Source organism: Merops nubicus, unplaced genomic scaffold, assembly GCF_000691845.1.
Source record: "Merops nubicus isolate BGI_N331 unplaced genomic scaffold, ASM69184v1 scaffold38741, whole genome shotgun sequence".
Classification (NCBI taxonomy): Eukaryota; Metazoa; Chordata; class Aves; order Coraciiformes; family Meropidae; genus Merops; species Merops nubicus.
This window is the reverse complement of record NW_008586917.1, coordinates 1-23,772: the sequence shown is the minus strand read 5'-3', so window position 1 is coordinate 23,772 and position 23,772 is coordinate 1. Positions and strand designations below refer to the sequence as shown.

The window sequence follows — 23,772 nt, the reverse complement described above, 5'->3', positions numbered from 1 at the left end:
GAGCATTCATGGCACCTGCATTCCCACCTCCTCTTGGGGGAGTACGTTGACTGCCCCACTCTGTGTGTGCTGGACAAGCATGAGGTTGCCTTTAAAACTGAGCCCCTGTGGGCTGCGTGCTTCTCGGCTCGTCTTTGGGCATAGGCACTTCCATCTTCACCTAAAGCCCACTCTGCAAACACACGTGACTAATTTCTCTTGCACGAGAAAAACAGCTGAACCCTGCAAGGTCAGGACCTAGATAACACACAGCATTAATAAAATCATGCTGTATAAGTAAGCAGGGAAAGGACTTTAATTGAAGCAAGGTATTTAATTGTTAAAATATGAGAATTTATCTGCGAATTCATCTGGTTTGGAGAGAAGAAAATTTCAGGAGAGGAAAGATGCTGGTATTTAAGGGATTAAAGATCAAAGCCTGCAATGCTTACGGAGTGTTTAACCAGTCTTTACTCAGACAGCACTCCCCTTTACTGCAGTCATAGTTCTGTGGAGGGTGGATTTCCAGGCTTGTCCGCTGATTTTTCTGCCTATGTGTAAATGAAGGGTAAAAAAAGATAGTGGAGAGTTAGAAGTGCACATCATGCCAAGTCCTTAACTGTCATTTTCATAGCTCCTCTGAGTTTGTCACACATCCTTAACCTTCTTTTAAAGTCATTTTCTTTTCATGGATTTGTGTGCCACTGAAAGTCACTTTTAATTAAATGTCATATAAATAATAAAGTCTTAATTACATAATTATTGCAAATACCTGTGTGTGCACTCCCAGAATTGGACAGACCGCCAAAGAAGCACTTGGAGTGACTTTTCTCATTGGGAACTGAGAGTGCTCTGCAGCAACTGGCCAGGAACGATGGTGCTCGAAATTCAGGGTCAATGTGCATTTAAAGGAAGAGGAGTCAGGACTCTCCCCCCTTGCACATGTTGCAACACTCAGCTGCAAAAAACTTTCTTCGTATTAAGATCAACATTTCTTAAATAGATTCCTTACTTAGTTCCTCACAAATTTATTGAATCAACACAGCACATTTTTTTCCAGATGAAATTGCCTTTTTGCTCAGACTTCCTATGTGGCTTTCCTCTTCCTGAGGAAGACTTACAGACCTTGCAAACCATCTTGCCCTCATCTAATGATCTTCATGAACCTTCATCTTCATGAACAGTAGTTTCCTCCTTGCTGTCAGCTGCATCAGTGCCTGGCCATGCAAGGTGCCCTTTGAAAGGCCTCGAGAACCAAGTTTCTAGTGGAAACTCTGACGTGCGGGTTGGGTTATCGGGAACTCCGTCCTTTGTGTCAGCACTGGTTCAGGCTTGAGGGGCTGAGGCTGGTACCAGATGGAGGTACAGATAAAATAGCCACTCATTGTTTGCTTTGGAGAGCAAAGTTTGGTGACCTATTTTAAGTACGGTTAACAAATTATTTTATATAGCTTGTTTTTCTTTTATTTTCCCCAATCGTTTTCCATTATTAAAATTAGGCTGTTTGCTCTAATGCTTCATGGTATCACTTTTTTTCAAAGCCCACTTTGCTCCCCTCTATTCCCACCTCCATGCAGTTGCTGAATACCAGACCACGATAACAACCTATCTTTTATAGAGTCATTTTTAAGCCAGTTAAAAATGCCATTTTAGAAGATTGCCCTATTTGAGTTAGCAAGAACAAGCTGTATCTTTTTTTTATTGCTTTTGACTGGTGAAGTACAAGGTTTAGGCCATGTTTTGTGTGGGCTATAAGTTATATTAATAGCTTGGTTAGTGGTCAGAAGTTCTATATTTGTAACTAATGTGTAAATAGGAAAAAATCCCTGATGTAGGGAGGTCATGATGCTTTCTTTTTCTTTACTTCTGTGTTATTCTTGGAATTACTGAATCTGGTATGTAAATTCTCAATCTTTATACAGAAGGAACAGGGGTGTTGTTTTGCTTTATTTGTTTGTTGTTCGTTTGATTTTTTTTTCCATAGAACATCCCAAAAGCTAAAAACTGCTACCTTGCCTTCTGGGAAAGTATACAATTTCTTTGATTATCTGTACAAGAAGATAAGCTAGCAGAGTGGCAATATTCATCCCTACTTGGGTAACTCTTAATTTCCTTCTCATAGTAGTCTCCTCCTTATGAAGGGACTAGGAGCATCAGAGAACAGAAGAAATGAGTCAAACCCTGAGCTCCACTTATCTCCAGCGATCAAAGCAGTAAGCACAGACTGTCCTCTTGGGAGCTGCTGTGGCTTCTTCTGAGGAGAGAGTGAAGAATACAAATGCCTGTGACAGGCAAGGAAATTGGGCAACATGCTGAGCTCCCTTTTTGTTATTACCAGTGACCACATTTGCCCCTATACAGTCTGGGTAGTCTAAGGATGAATGGAAGCTAAAAATGAAAACGCATGGATGAATTTGAAGAGATTAACTTGTGCAAGAGGCTCAGGACAAAGACATTGCATCATGCTGGACTTAAAAGATATATTGAATAGGGCTAGAAGCAAAACATAATGGGTGAGAATTTCTCACAGCAGGGAGACAGATCTCTGAGCAGTATGAACTGTCCAAAGAAAAACAGGAAATGAATAACACCCATAATGAGTATTTAGCAGGATAACAGGTGCCAATTTTAGCTCAAAGATTGTCTTTAGACATTGAGAAGCTCTGACTAGTTTATTGTAAGGACTCACTTCTCCTAGGATGTGCCCTACAATGGGCGAACCTTTTATATCAGAAAGACACATTGCAGGACCTCTTGTTTTCTATTTGTATATCATACCATTTTCTGGGAAAGAAGATGATAGGCTATTTACAGACAAACCAGATCACCAAATGTAGACTGGCCAGATTAAAATAAAGATGAGCTATGTAGCACTTACCTCTTTAAAATGATTATTTAAAGTTCCTGGATTTCAGGGAATTGAAGATAAAGGAAAAGATGGAAGAAGGATTTAAAATACTGAAAAATATGTTAGCTATTTCTTTTTATGCTAATTTGGTATACTGAAGGGGAAGGGATGAAAGTTAATGCATTGATTTGTAGAAGTGATTTCATCGGTCCTTGTGTGGGAAAATAAGTGTTTCTCCCCTGCCCATGCCCCCATTACATTTTACTCAGCAAATTCATGTTTGCTTAGCATATCATTGGTAGCTCTTGCATGAATTGAGCCAGAAGAATCACTTAATTTTATAGGATGCTGAATCCTGGTATCAAAAGTCAATAGCATATTTTCTCCTAGTAGTTTTGCATTTACTTTAAAAGCTTCCCTTCTCCTGGAAATAAGGTCTGTCTGTATCTTCACAAAGTAGGTGTTCCCTGACACTAATGCAGTGACTGACACCACTGAAAGTAATAGTCTTGCTCCCTTTGCAGCCCAGAGCTCCTAAATCTGCTTTTCGTTATCAGTATAATGGGGCTGAATACATTTTTAAGAGATGGTAGCTATTGATTACTTAATGGAAAAAGTTAGTATAGAGAATTGCTGAAGCAGCCCTATTTAGTGCTCTCCAGTGCAAGAAGACCATTATCTAGAATAGTGGAAATCATCCTGTAACCCTTATTAATATTTAATAGGAATGAAGCAACATTGAAGTACACTACAAAATAGCCCAAGGCTCCTGCACATGTAGGATATAAGGTTGTTTCAGGGGTCAAAAAAGAATAACGGCTTTCCCTGTGCTCAAGCTGTTTGTAGGTAAGACCAACAATAAACAATGTTTTTCCTCGTGTTCCTTTGAAAGTATTTGCAGCACATCTGCACTTTAATATACAGTTATTCCTACTAGACATCTTGAAATGATTGAATGCAACAGAAAGGTCAGTGTATGTTTAGACATCATTGTTGAGACTATTTTATACTTGCCCAATATTGCTGTGAATCCCAGCCTCCCTCTTTCTATCCCTCCTGCTCCATGCTGCAGGGCACATTTGGCTGGGTTGACAAGCTGGTGAAAGGTGTTAATCCTGTCTAATAGAACCATAATCCTTGGGGCCACGGTTTTATATCATCTATTGAGCTAACCCAGTCACAGGATATTGCTCATCTACTTAGCTGCAAAGTTCTTTATGGGAATTTTAGATAAAATTTGTGTACAATCTAAATCGTCCTTTTCAATTTCACAAGGTAAAAACAAACAAATAAACTACAATGTTTAGCCAACGGAGATTTTCTGGGAGATTACAATCAATTAAGAGGAGAGCTGGGTGGATTTTTCCTTTTTTTTTCCTCTCTCTCTCTTTTTTTTTTTTTCCCCCTCAGTAAGTAGTAAATGTCATTTTACTTATCCAAAAATATTCACAAATCTGGGTCTGCTTCTCCAAATAACCTTTGGCTGGAAATATTTTTCAGGTTAGATATGCTCAGAAATGTAGTGGGAAAAAAAAAAAAAGTGATTTCTTCTTCCTTAAGCTGCAGTGCTTAGAACATGGACCCAAAATTTGGCTACACTCCTTTTCCTTCCAGCTGCGCTCAGGCCTCTCCCACTGCTATGTCTACATTAAATTTATCAGAGTAGGGGATAGATGGAGCTGGTTAATAAAGAAGTGTGGGAAAACAGGGAAATGGAACAGCAAGGAGCTTTAATTTTCAGTTGTGCTCCAGGAGATGCTGATTTTCTTCTCAAATGGAGACTTTTAGACAAAGTATTTTCACATGGCTTCACATAGCTTTTCTTTGTCACATTTTTTATTCCTCTGCAAACTATTTTTAGTTTAAAATGACTGCGTGTAAGCGATAAAGGAGCTAATACGTGTAGTAACCCTGTGATTTACGAGCAGGGACAGAATAAGACGGGGTCCTTCCTGGATAGAAACACCCAGGGGAGGTATGTGTGTGCTCCACACAGCTGGTATCATTTTGATGAACAACTTTCATGACACCACGGTTGCAAAGCCTGACTACCACCTCACCATCCTGTGTGGCATCAGGAGCCTGACAGTGTTACTGATGAGTCCTGCAGAGGACTGACTGCTGCCAGGGAAGAAGAGTGTAAGGAGACAGAGCAGCAAACAGCAGCCTGGTAGCTGTGAACAGAACAGGTACGAGGCCATACCAGCACTCAGAAACTTGCCAGCAGCCAAAATCATTCCTTAGGCCTCAGCTCAAACAGTTTTTCAAAAAACGGGTTTTCCAGCTTTCCAGAGGACAGTAATCCTGCAGCATTTCTAAACCCTGGTGCCTGGGCAGGGAACAGGAGGATGGGTGCCGTGCAGGTGGCGTTGCCGGCACACTGGGTGTTTGGGCAGCTCTGCCCCTCTTACTGCCACCAGGAGATTTCCCCTTAGCTGCTCTGAAAGCAGATGCATGCCAGCGTTACGCGTCTCTGCAACACACAGGCAGCCAATGGGGCAGCCTATTAAACCACTCCTTTTCTCCTCCTCTAATCTTGTCCAAAGGGTGGTCTATCTCAGTTGCCTCTGAAGCTACCTCATGAAAACTTTTACCTGGTAGAGAAGATTGAAAAGGTGTAATGGTAGAGCAGGACCAGGAGCTCACAGGTCGTGCATTCCTGGATGGAGAGCAAAAGGAGGTAGTTAGAGATATTGGGGAAGAGGGCATGATGGCTGCTTCGGAAACCTGGTGGAAGGTGAAAAGATGGCTCAGGTAGGGCTTGGGGGTAAGAAAGCAATGGAACAAGGAACTGCTTTGGCTGAAATAATGTGGGCAAGGTAAACTGATGAATAAACGGAGTAAAACCTGCAACCAGGTAAACTGAAATCACTTACATGTATTTTCCTTCCAGCGGGGATTTTGAATACTCGGAAATATACTGACACAACATTACGTAGCATAAAATAGTAAATCCTTCTTCAAGAAATCTGATACTGCATTAAAATACCTTTATTCTGTAAGACAGAGTAAAGAACTTTAAAGGAAGTTATTCTTGATCTATCTTTGAGTATACGTGAAGATATAAAATGAGCTTTTAAATACATTGTAGAGTTGATAAACATCCAAATTTAGGCTGTTATTAGGGCCACACTTAAAAGGAATTCTGATTTGTCATCAATGTTGATTTTATGCAGTTTGCCACAGGGTCAGAAAACTTTGTCTGAGCTTGCCTGGCAGACATTTCTGTGTGACCACTCTTGCAAAAATCGTCTTAACCACTTCTCTCCTTACCATGTAAATCTTCCACACAGACAAAGGGTGAAAATTAAAAGCTAGTAAAAATAATCCATTCATGGTCTCTTACTGCACAAGCTCAGATGATGCAGCCTTTCTTACATGCTGTGGCACAGGGGAAAATCTCTGCACATTTAAAAATCAGATTTTCAAACTGGGGGATTGGGAAGGAAAACACAGGGCCTACCTGGTTATTCTCTTAGTTACTCCCTCTGCAACATAGGCATTTTGGAAAAAATGTGTTCATAATCCTTGGCAGTCCTTGTTGATTCCCATCGGTAAAGAACCATAAGCAGTCTCCCAGCTGCAAAAGTAAACTGTACAAATTGCCACAGTTGAAGCCACCATAACTGACTCTATAGCTTGTACAATATTGATGGAAACACCTGTTTTTTTCTGAGCTCATGCACGGCAATATTACACAGAACTCATAAATATCTGTGTATAATTAATGTGAAATTGATGTAGAAGAACTTTATCACACTCGTGATCTAGACAGTATTTGGCGTAGTATTGCTTTTCTTATTCATTTTCCTGCTTTTGGCTGTACAACCACTATTTTTTTCCCTTATAATCACCTCCTAGTTTGTTTCTAGCTGGATATAGCAGTTCATGGTCCACTGATCTGGGAGAAATTTTTAACACAAGCAGGCAACTTGACAGTTGTATTTAAGTTTTAATAACAGAACAAAACACCATCAGTGAGTCAAGTTTTGTCTTCTGATCATTTTTTTACATTTTTTTTTTTAATTTCTTTTTTTACAGAGAACAAGCAGCTTTGGAAGCTTTGACCGTTTCAGGCATCACTCAATATCAAAGACAGATGAGTCAGCTGAGGTCTGTATAACACCGATTTTTTTCTTCAGTTCACTTTCCCACAACAGTTATGCAAAAAGACTGGGAAACTACTGTGTAAATTTTACACTGAGAACTTTACTTGTATACATGAACCTGACTGGCTAATTGGGCCCTTGCCAAAATGAACAAAAAGAATCACACACGAACTTTGGTACTTTGATGGGAAGAGAAGAAACAATTTTTCAAAAGAATAGAAGTGCACTTCAGGTTGGTGCACGTCCAAAGTAACCGTCATTTTTGTTTTCAAGAACTTGCATAAATGCCCTCAATTCTTGTTTGGATTAAGAACAAGAAACAATAGGAAGCAAGATTTTCTAGCATAAAATATATTTTCTTTCTGTCATTCACACATGCAGTGGTGTGCTGCTAAGCTGTTTAGGAAGACAATTCCCCAGGAAAATGACTATGATTGACATTAGTAATCTTAGCTGCACTGGTGTCCTTAATATTTTTCTGTAATTCCTATTCCACTACAGTGAATTTCATTTTCATAATCAGCTGGCGCTTACCTTTTTATTTCAAATCAGATATCTGAGCTGGAGACTATAAGTGACGGAGATGCAGTACAAAGTAAAGCTGCAAATAACGGAGGAAGTTTGGGTAAGAAGATGAGAGCCATTTCCCTCACCATGAAGAAAAAGATGGGCAAAAAGTACATCAAGGCACTCTCAGAGGAAATGGTAAATACAGCTTAAGAATCTTGTGTTTGATGATAACACATATGAAGTAAATGTTAAGGGCACTTTTCCTGTTCATGTTTCAATTGCTATAAATTATGACAATCCAGAAAGACACGGAAGCACATACTGAATTAAAATAGCTTTTAGTACATACCCTTTCTTTCACGTGCATGCTAAAGTACACAGAAATGCATGCACATAATTAAAGCATCACATAGTAAAGGCCCAAGATAGACACAGGAGTTTTACATCATTGAATTCTGCTTTGTCATCAAGGAGCATCTGTACAAGCATCACAAAAAAGTCTCCTGATGTGGACACAAGGAGAATTGGATGAACCCCCTCAGAAGTCTGATACTGAACCTGTACAAAATCCTTCATTAGAAGAATATACCTTTCAAAATACAAGAATTATTTCCTAAGTTTATTTGTAGAGGTCAGCTATTGTCCTAGATAGAGCATGACAATGCATATGCCTTATCTGCTTTTACCTTATCTAATCTTACTGAACCTATCTTTATTAAACAGAAAAAAAAACACAAAATGTTTCTTACACTGTAAATCCTCTTTTCTCAATATGTTGTGTCAGTGAGTTCCAAATCTTAAAAAACTATAAAAAAAAGGAGTTGTCATACTTAATCATCCTAAAAAATCTAGCTAGTCTGAATCCTATCTCACACATGTCAATATCAAAGAAGAAGGGAAAATAAATAAGAAACTTCACAAGTAGAGAATAGTGTTTCATATTTTAGACCATTTTTGGAGGTCAAAGTCAAGGATTCCTATTCCCTTAGTTTAGTTTGCATTTTTTTTCCAGAAATTCAAGAGATTGCAATCTATGAGTTTTATGTTGTAAGAAAGAAAAGTCAAGATTTCAACATTTACCTTCTGCACACTTATGGCAGTGATTCACATGACAGAAATCCAATGAATTATCTGATTGGACACACATGTAGCATAATCTCCATTCCTGCAGGAGATGATGACAATCAATACCAGACCACTTATCAATATATGGATTAAGCTGCTGACTGGTGTAACAAGCACTCTCCTTGGTGAAAACCAATATAGTCTTTTATTTCAATGCCATGCCTTATACATACCTGCATGGGTCTCTACTTCGTACATGCACTGCCATCTTCACTGACTTCATCAAATAATTAATACTCCCCAAATATAACATAACATTCTAAGTAGTGCAGGATACTTCAGTTGCATCAGAATATCATGCACATTGACAACGTGGTGAAGTCTGCTGAAGAAACTACATCCTTTGAAAGCTCATTGTTATTTCATTTTTTTGTTACATCATCCCTAACTTACCCGTGAAAGAAATATGGATCTTTTTGTTTTGAATAAGCTGCAATTCCTGAGGAGGTGTGATTTACTGTTATATATTCAAGGGGCTGATTTCATACACCATTAGATTTTGTGAGAGAAACATGCATCTGTTAATTCTGAAATGCACTGGATTCTAAGATCAACGTGTAGGTTGGGCAATGTGGTGAGCATGGTGCCAGAACATGCCCACACCATCCATGTGTGCAAGCTGCCTCCAGAATGACATCCAATGGCTGGGATGCCAGCCTGCCATCAAGTGACCATGATATTCAGCAGTTAACACAAAACACAGCTGTGTCAGCTAGAACTTCCCCATGTCCTTTCAGAGTTAAACTTTATATTTCCTTCTCTGAGACAATCAGAAAAAACACCTTGTCTGACTACCTGTGAATTTCCTGTTACAAGCGCTTGTTGCTGCTGTAGTATATTACAGACTTCTGAGCTGGAAAATAAGTTTAGCTGCTTGAGCAGGAGTGAAGCAAAGTCAGTGGGGTAGAGAGAAGGCAGGGTGTTTTCCAAGATCATAAGGTGCTAGAGGTGGTGCTGGGCATCCTTAGTATCAGGCATCAACTTCTAAAATGCTTTCTCACACAGAGTGGTTCTTAATAAAGTTAACCTCCAATCATGATTTAAAAGAAAAAAAACAAATGTTTGTTTAAAATAAATCTCTTGGTGGTTAATACCTGTTTTTTGTGTTAAAGAATGAAGAAGTGAAAGATGACTGTGATTCCGGTGGTGGAATACACACCGAGAAGGTTTCCCTAAAAGCCAGTGACTCTATGGAAAGTCTCTATAGTCTGAACAGTGGCCAGAGCTCATCTAGTAAGTACAAGATACCCATAAGTCTTATTCAGTTGCTGCAACAATATTGTTACTGTTTAAGTCTGAGGTAGCAGAGCTTGTGATCAAAAATGTAGCAAGCTCTTCAGTCTTGCAGACAAAAGTGTAATTTGATTAAATGTGTGGCAGCTAGGGTAGATATAGCTCCCTCCAGAAATAAGGCTAGTATTATTAAGAGTGGAAATATTAACTCAAGTAAGAAAATAACAGGTATTATATAATGGGGATGGTGCTGGTATATATGCCATAAATGTTTTTTTGGGATTATCACAGCTATGGTGCTGGTACCCACAGTGTTGCAGTCACTGAGCGCAGCCACACAAGCATCCTTTCTGGGGCTTGTTGCTGGGAGTTCATCCTTCGCCCTGCAGATGTGAGGCAGACAAAGTAAGAGGCCTCTCTGAGGAGACAGGTGATGGGTGCCTGACCTGGCAGCTTCAGATTATGATGCAGAGAGACAGCCTGCTTCTCCACAAACCCACTGAAAACACTCTCCCAGTAGGGTAGTCTCAGTCAGAGGGCAGATGAGAAGTGGCGCTTGCCTCCACCTCTCTATCCGTTGCTCTGCTGTGGACACCTGCTGGGCAGCAGGCCAGAGCTGTCCATGATGACGTTGCTGTGCCACAACTGCAGGTGCCATGTGAGCCCTGAGTGGGGACTCGAGCTGCAGTCCAGACCATTTGCACTTAGTAGTTAATCTGGCCCTCAGACAGAGCTGCGCATTTAAGCAATCACCTCAAACAAAACCATTTTTATGATCATTCTCTATGATGTGATTTGTGAAAATTGTATCTGTGAGTTTACTTCCAACACACTGCTGCTCTTATCTAAAAACATATTTGGATGGGATATTGCAGAGCTTGCTCAAATTTGCTTGAATTACTGTGCCGCTATTTTATTGCTCAACTTGGATAAAATGACAGGCAGAAATGTTGATAAGATTAAAATTTCCCTCTGCAATGCAGGTTCCTTTGATATTTCAGCTAGCTCTATAATGAAATAAAGTAACTTCTATGGTACTTGTTTTCATTTCTCTGAATAAACAGAAGTTCAGCAGAATTAATTCTCTAAAATGCACTTTTAGAGTACATTTTAGGGATCTGTGGAGGTAATATTTCTAAGTCTGTAAGTAAAGTGTTTAGTCCATTAGTACCATCACCAGAAAATTATTATTTTAGGGAAGATGTTAATGAAAGACCTCCTACCTATTTTTTTGGTCTCTTGTAGCAGGCTTTTTATTGAATGTATTTTTCCTGGAACGTGTCAAAACTGCCTAGAGTACAGGCTATCTCTAAATCAGTGCTTTTGAGTGCTCTTCTCTCAGCTGCTGTGCAGAACTGTGTGTCTGGGAATTCGGTGCAGATCTCTCAACCTGACTTTCCTTAAGGTGGGGTGACCAGCTGCTCAGACGGAACGAGCAACAGGGACAGCCTCCGGCTGGAGGAGGAAGTGCCGTACAGCGGGCCCTTCTGCGGCCGAGCCAAAGTGCACACCGACTTCACACCAAGCCCCTACGACACCGACTCGCTGAAAATCAAGGTAGACAACCGCTAGGATTCCTCTTTTCCAGAGAGAATGCCAGGGGGGCACTTCTCATATGGAAGAATATGTTTACTAATACATTTTTAACAGTTAAGCACATGCAATGCTCTAAAAGATCAATCTGGCTTTGCAATGCAAAATTTCCTCTCTTTCCATGCACAGATACATTTAATATCATTACCCTCCAGACTACTCATCTGGACTACTAATCTGGACCTTTTTCTTTTTCCTCTTTGTAAACACTTTCATATCCAGATCTTATGCACACTTTAGCATCTTTTCTTCTTCACAGCCTCTTCTTCTCATAAAAATCTTCTCCTGTATGTAACTGCAGTCTCCCTCTCTTCCTCTCTGCCTTACAATACCGATATTGCTCTGCTGGTATTTGCCGTCTTCACCACTTGTCTTCCGCTTCCACCCACATCTACAGCATTTCTTTCAAAACAGTTTAACTGGTCATGAAAGCAAATGTCTGCTGGGTCACACAGGTTCCCTTTTCAGACACCGGGGTGGTGTATTTTAGAATTAAAAACAATACTCATGGTTGAAATCCCCTACATTTCTCTCACCAAATTTCAGTATCCTGGATGAAAGTGTGTCTACACCTTGGTTTAGAGCCACTGTCTAATTCTGATCTCCATCCACATCTGAAATTTCTGAGCCTCCATGAGTATGTAAAATAATATGTGTGCTTATAGAGCTTTAAGCGAACATTTTCGTTTCCATTTCAGATGTGTTCATAGCTTTGAGCTCCATACTCTAACAAAAACAGAGCACTGGAACACAGTCAATTTCATACTGCTGTTTGTACTAAAAATAGGGTGACTACTTTCTTGACCAGACCAGAAAGGCTTTGAAAGTCTTGAAGTTCTTAACAGATATTTTAACAAACAGAGTTTGTTTTTTAACTTTGAAACAGAATGCCAAATGAGCTGTCAATGTCAGGATTTGTTGGATGATTCTTTAAAGACTTTCAACATTTTTATAAGTTCTGTGGTACTTGCCCAAAAGAGAGGACTCAGTTCTGAGGTCATGGGAGCAAGCTGGGTAGGGGGATGACTTAGAAGGGAGCCTTTTTACCACGTGAATTACTCAGAGTGACTGTTTTGCTGATCTGAGACCTCAGTTCCCACAGCATGGCTGTGAAAACCTTTACCAAAGAGCCTTCTTGAAGTAGCTGTGTTCTCACTCCTTTTTGCACTCGCATTTGTGAGCGAACGAACAAGTGTGGAGAGCTGAAGCCTTCTGATTTGCCCGCTGAGGTGCCTTCCACTATTTTCCCAGTCAGTTGTGTTAGTAATAGTGGGAAATTTGTCAGGACATTTGGGAAGGACAGACAGGAAGATATTAAGGCAGTTAAATTTTCTTTATTGCCTCTGAAAAATGTAGGCAGTGTTTTCTACTGTAAAATGGGTAAGGGTCAACCTTTCACACAGATCAGCTATTAGTTTTTGAAGATCCTTGAGATGTTGGATAATAAGATTATTGTGTAAATGGTTTGGGACATTTGGAAAATAACCTCACGTTATTCCCTTGTTTTTTGCGAAAGCTATGCCCACTATCCATGGCAAAAGTTGACTGATTGCTGATGCAATCCTATCCCTTTTCAGGGACCAAGGACACAAATGGTGAGAAGGGCTGCTTATGCTCACTGCTCCTTCACAGATGTTTGGAGATAAGGACTAACTCCATTTTCTGTAATTATTTTGCTGTGATTTTATAAAAGAAAGGAGCTAAATCTCAGTAATTTTACAAAGTTACTTTGCACTGACTAGTTAAGTTTCTATGCTGTTTGTGCTGGTTTTGGTCCGTAAAGAAAAGGCTGCCTATAAAGTGACATGTAAGCAGTGATGTGCTTTCTTTTATTGTTCTAGAAAGGAGACATTATAGATATCATCTGTAAAACCCCCATGGGCATATGGACAGGCATGCTGAACAACAAAGTAGGAAATTTCAAGTTCATTTACGTGGATATTATCTTGGAAGAGGAGACTGCACCCAGAAAGATAAAACCGCACAGAGGAAGCAAAAGGATCAAGCCCAAAACATTGCAAGAGCTCCTGGACTGTGTCCACCTGCAGGTCAGCCAACATGTTTCCCATCTGTATTTGAAATGTTCCATTTCTGTGCACTCAGGTTTGGAAGCCACTTACAAGCAGGAGTAGAAAGGTGTGTTTCAGCAGTTTTGATGGCAGCAAAGCAAAGCAGCTTTCTTTTATCTGATGCCAGTGACTTATAGAACTGCATTTTACCACATTTTCTTTGGGCTAAAAGACTTCACTACAAAGAGGCACAATGGTGACTTGTTAAGTCTCTGGAACCTGATTGGACCTGTGTGCCCAAGCGTAGGAGGTGTGTGACTGTGGAAACCTCAGGGACAGGACAGTGGTCTGACTCCAGTGCCAACATTTAGAATTTGGGTTTCTAATTTCTCATGATCTTTAGGGAGCTATAGTGTTTTTGCACTATGCTCATGCTGTGCCTCTCTCCCTCTCTGCAACCCGAGTTCTCGACTGGATTGCAAAGCATAATTAGGTCATGATTTACAGGTAACATTTTTAATAACGGTTATTGCTTTGCTGCTGATGCAAACACTCCTTTCCCTGGAGCATGTGCAGAGTTTCATACTGCATTGACACATAGCTCAAGGGGGACCACGTGTGACACAGCACATCTGAGGGCTCCCTCAGCTTCTCACCCTTGCATATATCAGAGGACTCCTCTTCTGCAAAGGCAGAGCACACTCTACCTCAGAGGCACTCCTGGACACAGCACGGGAAACACACATGGGGTGACCCACAAAAGTCCAAATGCTCAGCAGATTAAATAATTTCTGGCAGAGCTCTGTCCTCAGCCAGTTTGCTGCCAGATTCTTGTCAGACAACTCAGGCACAGATGCCGGAATGGCCAGAAGGATCCCCAGGCATCTGCGCCCCTGTCCTCTCTTGCTCTCCACTCTGGTTTAAAGCCAAAGCTGGGGTCAATCAGACTGGAGAATGGAGCCCATTTCAGCCCGATGAAAAAGTAAAAGAGAATTTGTTCTTTTCCTCTGCTATATAATATTTTTTTATATGAGATGGTTTGCTTGTTTCTTTTTGTAGGAATATGCCTCAACCCTCTTGCTAAACGGCTATGAAACTCTAGAGGACTTAAAGGATCTACAGGAGAGTCACCTGATCGAATTAAATATTTCAAACCCAGAAGACAGGGCAAGATTGTTATCAGCAATTGAAAATTTACAGGACTATGAGAGTAAGTGTTTAAGCTTTGTTGTCATGTGTGAGTTTTAACTGAAGAAACACATTTAAAGAAATAGTGATTCTCACACATCTGTTTTAAATATGAAACATGGAGTCAGATGGTTTTCTTATTGGCTCACATAGCAAAGTATGCTTTTCTAAATATGTATATGATTACTAGTAACGCACAAGTAATTTAAAATTTCTTATTTATAGGTCCTAGACTAGAGATGGGCAGCAACTATCGCTTAAGAGCAACCCTATGTATGTTTGGAGGCCCAACACCCAAGAGAACTTAAGTGACTTCCTGAAAGTTACATGGTCTGTTCAAGAGCAGAAAATAAAGCTGCCCAAAATCTGCACTAGTACCTGAACCACAATAGAGCTTATTTCAAATAGCTGCAGTACAGAATTTTCTTAACACTATCGAAACAACATTCTGCAAGAAGAATACAGGTTTTCCTTCCCTCACTTCATCCCACACTTAAATCCTTATCAGTTTCTTTTGTAGGAAGCTTTTGTAGAAAAACCCCAACATGTACTAATAGCAGGTTTGAATTCTTTTCTCAAGTGAATCTGACTCAGGTTTCCAGTGAGCTTCTGCATGCTGATCATATGGTGTGTGTTTATGTATGTGTATTCATCACCATTACGTCTTTTTCACTTGTTCCTTTCATTGGAAGTGGAAAAGCTTGGACAACGAACAGAAAATACTTTTCTCATGATATTTTAATGGTATTTCCAGCCTGAATTCTAATTTTTAAATAATTTATGTCAAATTCCTAGAAACTACAGCTTATCTACTTAACTAGACAGAATAAACAGGAGATGTTTTCCTCTTCATGACTATTTGTGCATACTCAGCCCTATGCTGAGAAGCCATTTCATCAACTGCGCACTCACAATTGAGAGGTATCTGAAAGAAAGAAGGAGACCTGGAATAGAAATGTCTTCCTCGGATATTTTAATGCCAGTTCTTGTCTGGACTCTACTTTTTGTCTCCTCAGTAGCTAGTTAGCTTTTCAGTTCTCACTCCACCACATGTACATACCTGGGTTTCTAAGCATGTCTTTGGCTACCTTATTCATTCAGCTTTCCCTGCAGATGTTCCCTCATCTCCCTCTTCATGTCTTTGCTGACCTTGTTTTTTTACTGTATGTCTGAGCTTTTTCTGGACCCAAGCTATAAATGCAGTCTTTCCTGTTCTTAGCTTCGAGGGAAAGGTAAGGTTCTTGCAAACATATTGGAGGAGCATTAAAAGGGTTTTCTTTGCCTGCGAGGTTCTGTAGTTCTCTCTGGTCTATAGCTTTGTGAGATGACAGGCTAGAAAAGGACACTAGGAGGGTTATGTAGAACTCGTGACTGAAAGAGTGAATCCAGGGAAAAAAGAGTTAAATTTTCCAAGAACCGTATTGCAGGGATCTAGCTAGAAATCATCTGAAAACACATTCATTTCCTTAGTTTGTCCCTAAACTGAGCATATGTATTTGTGTATAGTTGTTAAGTAGCCTTGCTGCATTCTCTGCACCTTTTATTGTGTATATTTTTCTGTGTCAACATTTAATACACACACACACACAGAGACAAAAAAAGCTAGATCGTAATTTTGCAGGTTTGCATCAGTGTAAAAAACAAAACCAAAACATAATGTTTTTAACAGACAACACAAGTGTCAAACTATTCTGGAGTAGTGAGGGTATGGCTTACGATTTGTATTCCTTGTGTAGCGAAAAGCATAGCGAGCAGCCTTAGAGACCTAACCTTTATAGAAGATGACACCAAAGTTTTCTTGTTCTGAAGGTGTCTTAACACTTTAAGTTCACACCTGTACAAGGACCAAACCTAACGATGTCCTTACGTGTCCCATACACTGAAAATTAATAAATTTACCTTAAATATCCAAATAGGGTTCTTCCCAATTGGCAGCCTGGGTTTAAGTCACTTCTCCAGGCAAAACAGTGTCCCTGATGTTATCTGTATGGTAGTCTAATAGTTTAAATTCTTGTAGTGGTTCTGGAAATAATAACATTAAATCTTACAAAGTGGCCCATGCTTCAGTATCAGTGATGACACTGTAGTCTTAGGTCAAGAGAGGAAATGAATATTTGCTTCACATCTACTTTAGATAGGTACAGCCAATCTTTCCAGTATTCAATTAAAAAAAAAAATAATCATATTCCCAGATGTTATGAACACTCACAGGGACCAGAACCAAGGCATCTTTATATACAATGCCAGCTATAGGCATTCATTTAAGTTTACTTGAGTTTCATAAGACTCAAGTATATTTTAAAGTAAGCCATGCATAAATACCTTCCTTTATAAATACCTTGGGATATTGCCTTGAATCAGCATTGAATCAAATTTTTGCCTTGTCTGTTTGCCAAAGTTTCGTAGCCTTTTTGACGTGACTGGTAGACACAGAACATGATTTAACAACCTTCTTTGAAAAGGTAGATACTAAAGACTAAAATTGATACAAGCTAATCATTTGACCTCTTTGTCCTTCTGTAAAGCCAATAGGAAAATTGGGTTGAAAGAGCTGGGGTGCTACTGTGAAAGTGAATTCTGCATCTGAACTGAACTTTCCTAGGTCAATATTTTATTTTTTCCTAAATGGACATGACTCAGTCCAGCATAAGTGATTTTTTAATTAAAATTGATTTTCTGCATTGCTTAGAAGTGAGCAGCATAATTACCCACAGCTACAAGGTAATCTGTTTACTGGCCAAGAGTATTCTAGATGTAAGCACAGCACTTTTCCAGATAAAAGTTTGCTCTTTCTATAAGTTTGGTGAAAAACAACAACAACAACAACAACAACAACAACAAACTAAGGACTTACATAGATTACATTTACTGTTCTAAGCCCACCTTTCTCACAGAGCTTGGAAGACTTCCATGTCTTTGCATTACATTTGTGCTCCCTCATGGGAACATGTGTTTGATTAATGGATGGTGTGTCAGGTATGGTCCAGAGTTGCAATGCAAGGGTTTCTGAGTTTCTGTGACTCTGCTATTACTCAGAACAGCCAAGCATGCTGGAACATAGAACGTAGCCTCATTTTACTAGGTTCTGCTATAAATGTAGTAAAACAAGATTTAATGTCTCTTTAATGTGAGAGCTGATACTGTGAATTGTCCAGATGTTTTTACAGGGCGTTTAATTTCGTTTTCTTTCCTCGGCTTTTTCTTGACATTTATTGTATGTTATACTAAGTGATTCTTCATGCCATATACTTGTGACTATATAATTTATGTTGCAGAATAGAGAATTATTGAGTTTTCTAATTATCTGTAGCAATAGTTTCCACTTTATAGACTTCTTAAAGCTGTCCAAAATGTAGGATTTTGTTTGCCGCACTGGCTGTAAGAATTTTTTCATCTTACTTTCGATTTAGACCTGAATGAATTTGAAAGGAAAAACTTTATCCATCTTATACCAGGAATTAACAAGTAATTTTTATTTAGCAAATGCTACCACAAAGTGTTTTTTTAAGCAGATTTTGCTTCCTGGTCCTGCACTATCTTCTTTCTCCATTTCCTGGGAGTTCGGCCCAAATTCACTATCTTCAAGTACTTCACGTAGAAAGGCCATCCTAGAACTGCAAGGCCTTGTAAATTCCTTGTGACCTTCCCCTCTTTCCCAGATCTCTTTTTAGATTTTCTATAAGTTGATCAGACCTATATACTTGGGACAAAATGATTGGTTTCCATGAATTCATGGCTGTGGAGGAAAAAAAAAAAAAGTTCTTTTATAAAGTATTTCTTAATAGCTTTCCATTCTTCTCCCAGATGGCTTCTAGACAGGAGATGGATGGATGTGCTTTTGTAGGATGCTATTTTTAAAGTGAAGCAGTTGCTGGATGGTTAATGAATACAGTAATAAAAGAAGTTTGGAAATTTTTCTTGACCGCTTCCCAGGACACACATTTTTGTGTGTGCAAGATAGCCTTCGTCCTCTTCTTGTTTAGATAACCTAAGTCAAGGGTTCATTCCTTATATTACTCAGAAGTTATTCTGATTTAAAGAAGAATTAGACTTCATTGGCTATATGCATACATTTCATTTCACAGGAAAAAAAAAAAAGTGTCCAAGTGTAATTTGGGGGAATAATATTTTATACTTCTCTCCCCAAATCCACTCCCTTAGCTTAATTTCAATATTTAAGTGCCAGCTCATATTCAAATCTCACTGCCAGTACCAGATATGGTTTGTGCCTTAATTATTGTACCTGGGCAGCAAGATCGTAGATAGCTGGGGATATGGCTTTCAGTTCTCAGTTGCACTCCTTACATGAGGACCTAGTATCAAGAGTACCATTTTTAACTGAGCAGCCCCTTTAAGTATGTGGGATTATACAATATCATGTCAAGGTTAAACAGCGCTCAAAGACAATCTCCCTTTCTCTTCTGTGGTGCAATGTATTGACTTGGACATAATATTTCCAGATTTCCCAAGGAATTTCATCCTTGCATGAGCATTTGCACTTTTCAACTCTTTTTCAGGCACATCTGTTTGCTTCTACATTTTAGAGAAGCTTCTCATTTTTGTTTTCACCATAGACTCTCCTCTCACATCAGTTCAGTATCCCTCCTGGAAAAGCTGTGCCACTGACTTCAGCAAATGCAATTTTTTAAGTTAGATGTTTGTAAACATCTACAAAAGATTTGCTCCTTTGAGTCCCCAAAATATTGCATGTGTCTACAGAATCACTCGAGATTTCTCTGCTTCTCTTTCAAAAAGTATCAACATTTACTGCTTCAGAATGATCTTTTCTGAGTTTGAGGCTGAGTTTTCATTTTAACCCTTTGGTGGTGTAACTCGTACAGGCACTACGGGCAGGTACAGGGCCTTCCTACATACGTAGGAGGTCTAACGTCAGCCTTGGAGACGTGCTTTGTTCTGCTCAGTTACTGTAGGGTGCTGCTCAGGGTGCCACCGCTGCACCGCCCAGGAAGGCTTGCGAGTGACTTAGCCTAAAGCATCGTGCTCCTCACACTCATAAAGCATGGGTGACCTTTTTGTCCAAGACAAAATCCAAGCCCTCTGCCACTCATCTGGTTCAAAATGTTATAACCACACAGGAGTCAGTGTGACCTCTGCACATTCTTGAGCTGAATTGCCTTAAACTTAAGCTTAAAGTGCCTTCCTAATCAGGATCTATCCCTGCATGTGTCAAGCACATCTAGGTCATTGAATAACAAATACTCATTTCAAAGATCTAAACAGCAAGGAAGATAAATATGCATCACACATCTATCATCAAGGCTAAAGGCCTCACATTTTTTTTCAGAAGTCTGGATATAATGCTACCGTCTAAAGTAGTATTAGAATATGTGTGTCAAAATGATGCATATCTTGGACTCTTCTGGCCATATCACAGACAACAGTGACTGAAAACTATTTATCTTATATGAAACAGCTTTACTGTAGAAAAATGATAGGACTTCCATTTGTTGATGAGATAGTTATTTCTGATGATTCTGCAACATCTAACAGCAGTTTAATTTTATCAGTTCCTGTTTCCTGTGCATTGTATCTTTCTTCTGATGTCCAAAAGATTAAGACAGCAAACATACCTTTACTATTATGGAACTTCAACATGTATGTGTTAGAGGAAGGGACTAAGTAGAACTGAATGTAAAAGCCACAAGCTAAAAAAAAAGAGAGAAAGAAAGCGCAGTTTCTTTTCTCATGAAGCAGTGCCTAAAGTTGCATGCTACATATACTTATAATACTCGGTATCCTGTTCAAGTGGTTTAGTAGTTCCTGTGTAATATTTAAGGCTGCTTTAAAGAAAGAGAGAGAAAAAAAATGCTTTCAGTCTTTTCTTCTTAAATATGTACGAGGTGTTATTTTACTTCTTCTCCTCAGAATGAAAAATAGAAATTATAATATTTTTACTCTTAAACACTCAAACACTTCTGATTTTCAGTTTTTCTGGTAACAGCTCTTTCTAGTGTTATGGGAAGAGAAAAAAGTTTAACATTTTTGTATGCCTTGTAAATAGAAAATTCTTATTCTCCTAACTGACCTAAATTCAGATTTTCAAAAAAAATCTCAGTTCCAGGCTTAGTCTGTGCCTTTTGCCTTGAAACATACCAGGCAAATACATTGCCACAAAAGAATAAAGGATCCATTTTTCACACAGGAGCTTTCAGATTATCACAACTAGTTACAGAGCACTATTACGTTGACTGAAACTGTATTTTCTTTTTAATCCACTAGTTACTTGGTCTTCTTTCCATTGTCAAACAAACAAAGTGGATGGAGGTTCCTCTTTGACCTTGAAAATGTAAACAGGATTAACACTTTTTAGGTCAGTGCTTGCCGGGGCAGCAGATGATGCTGGAGAAGCAGATAAAAGCACCCGCAAACGGCATTAGGCTGCTGAGGGGATTACGGGGGAGCCCCGCCCACAGCGGCACGGGAGCCTTCACCCGGCCTCTGCCCGAGCTCCGTCCGCCCGCAGCGGCCTCGGCTGGGTCGTCCTGGTGCCAGTGGGGTGGGCAAGGAGTTAATGACACAGTTTAGGCAAGGCTTTACTGGGGCATCTGCTGTTATTTGTGCTAAAGTACTTCTGTTGCTACTAATAGCAGCAGTAATACCTTCACTGGTGTAATGCCTTTTGTAATTCCTTCCCGACTTAAATCAGAAATCAATTGGACCCTACGTGATCAAATATTTTCCCTGCAAAGGGAGATAACATTTGACATGACAAACTATGTTCTGTAAGGTGAGAAGGAGATCAAACAGTTACAGTTATCAATTAAATCCGATGAAATGCGTACGCTTTCATGCAAGTGCAATTAACCCTTCATTTATTGGGGAACAAGATGGAACTTCTATTCTTTGGAAAGTATTTAAAGTAAACAGAAATTTACTTCCTATTTATTTACCTTTTAATATGTAAGCTTATGCTTATGCCTATAATCTATCCATGTAAAAATTACTAAGCTGAGACATTACATTCTTTTCTCCAAAATCCTATTAGTTTATTAATTTAATTAGGCAACTCAAAGTTAGAAAATATTAAACAGAATTAATGAGTCCAAACAAATCTACAAGACTTACATCAGGACCTAGAAATATTTCTCAGTATATCAAAATGCTTTATGAAATAAGTTCATTGAAATCTCACACAATGAAGAAAGGTCCTGACTCTCCTGCTGTTCCATTTCAATATTTCAAGAGTGAAACATTTCAATTTTTAACTGCTAAATTATTCTTTGTTATACAATGTAACACGAGATAGAAAAAAAAAAAAAAAAGAAATCAAAATTGTAAATCTTTCTCATGTTGCCAAAGCTTATAATTTCCAAAAACTGAAACAAATGTCAGTACAAAGTTTCCTTGCTGAAATTTTATAATTCATAGATTCTACCCTGGAGCCAAAACAGATTACGATTTTAGCAAAGGATAAAATCCTTCATGAACTAGGACTTACATTCTGCCTGTACTTGAATTGAAACAGCTTAATTCTGACTAGAAATTTGAAGCTATTTACCCACTGAGTAACATGTCAAGTGAAATAAGGGAACTTCCTCTGCAAAAGCAAAAAGGTACCGTTTTTCTGAAGGGCTAAAATCTGGGATAAAAACACCTGTTTTCTGTAAGATCTGTTCCTTATACTTTATTTGGAAAGCAAGCCACAATTTGAAGTAAAAATACAGTTACAGGAGGGCAATAAGGAAAAAGAAAAGTAAGAAAAGGAAAGACTTCTTTTTTTTTATGTTATAGCTTTTTTTCTGAAGAAATTTACTGTAAGCAAACATCAAGTTTTTCACAGTCAGAAAATATGAATATGAACTTTAACCACAAGATATATTAGACACCTGATATACAAGTATATCCTGTCTGCAAGGCACCAGAGCTTTTTCTGAGAGGTTTATCAACAGTCTCCCCAAGTTGCCGATTTTTGAGTTTTAATAGTTTAGCCATACAGCAACTAAACAAGGACAACCTGTTTGCCAGATAATTTGCTTCTACTGAGTTTTGGAACACTGTTCGAAAACCACAGAACAGAAGTTCATCATCTTAGCTTTCTCTGAGGCACTTGTGTTTTGGAAAATGACCTTTTATATGTCAAGCTAAGCTTAGGAAACTTCCATCAGCTACTGACTTGCACTGAAATGTCCAGCACTTTAGAAAGCCTGATTACCTCATCTTTATGCTGAGAACTTCTGAAGAGCAGCGCATTGTATCTCACTACACAGTGCATAGGGCAGGTAAAATGGTAGGAGCATCACTCCAAAGACACAACATCCATAATACGATGTGTCACAGACAAGGTGCAGCAGGCCACATGGTTAATTGCATGAGCAGGCTCTGGAATACCTGAACGTGAAAGGGAAAAAGCTGCTCTCTCTGCTGTGGGCATGGTGACCACGCATGGTGACTGCTGCACCTGTGGACAGCCTAAAGGACCTCTGTCTAAAGGATGAGGCCAAAGTCTCCAGCGTTCATCTCTGTGCAACATCCTGAAGGATCAAAGCCAACCTCAACATCAACTTAGATGTTGTTTTATTCATGTAACCATATTTTTAGTTCTTTGGTGCTGGTTTCAAAACAGGTTTCTGTTTCTGATAGACAAAAGATGCTGATCTAGTAGCGTATATTACCAGCTCTGTTTCTACAGTTCTTCAAGACCAGTCATGTTGCTATCTCAAACTCCTTCCCAGGATAATTATTCTGACAATTTTTTTTTTCTTTCTTTTTCTATTCTTTCTAGTCGAACCACAGCAGAAAAGTGAGGGTGGTCAGGAGTCACGGAGCTTAAGCCCTCACCACGGCTTTGACAAATCACAGTCTGATGACTGCCCGAGAGATTCTGGTTGTTACATCTCATCAGAAAATTCAGATAATGGTAAAGAAGAAATAGACCCAGAAATACTGTCTGACATGGTGCAGTCAATAACAATCACTGAGTCAAACTGATTCAGTCCTGCTGCTTTTCTGCAGATTTTCAGAAAAGACAGTCAGATTTGCTGGTATGATGGCACAGAAGCAGAACATAAAAAACCTACTTCTGTCTGATGTATGATGCTCTAGGCTGTTTAATATCTGGACACTTGGTAACTAAATGTTAGCTGATAGTGAGAACATCTTGTTTTTTTGTCAATGAATCCACAGACATTTCACTAAAAATATATATATATATATATGT

At 39.1% G+C, this 23,772-nt stretch overlaps 1 protein-coding gene across 1 annotated transcript in view; it reads left to right on the top strand.

Moving 5' to 3' along the window:
* Nucleotides 1-23,543, top strand: part of SAMSN1 (SAM domain, SH3 domain and nuclear localization signals 1) — a 33,058-nt gene extending 9,515 nt beyond the window's left edge. The window contains exons 2-8 of the mRNA XM_008948780.1: nt 6,869-6,940; nt 7,489-7,641; nt 9,684-9,804; nt 11,210-11,361; nt 13,239-13,445; nt 14,466-14,616; nt 23,338-23,543. Of these exons, the coding sequence (XP_008947028.1) occupies nt 6,869-6,940; nt 7,489-7,641; nt 9,684-9,804; nt 11,210-11,361; nt 13,239-13,445; nt 14,466-14,616; nt 23,338-23,543 (1,062 nt within the window). The remainder of the gene's footprint in view (nt 1-6,868; nt 6,941-7,488; nt 7,642-9,683; nt 9,805-11,209; nt 11,362-13,238; nt 13,446-14,465; nt 14,617-23,337) is intronic.
* The last annotated feature ends 229 nt before the right edge of the window (nt 23,544-23,772 follow it).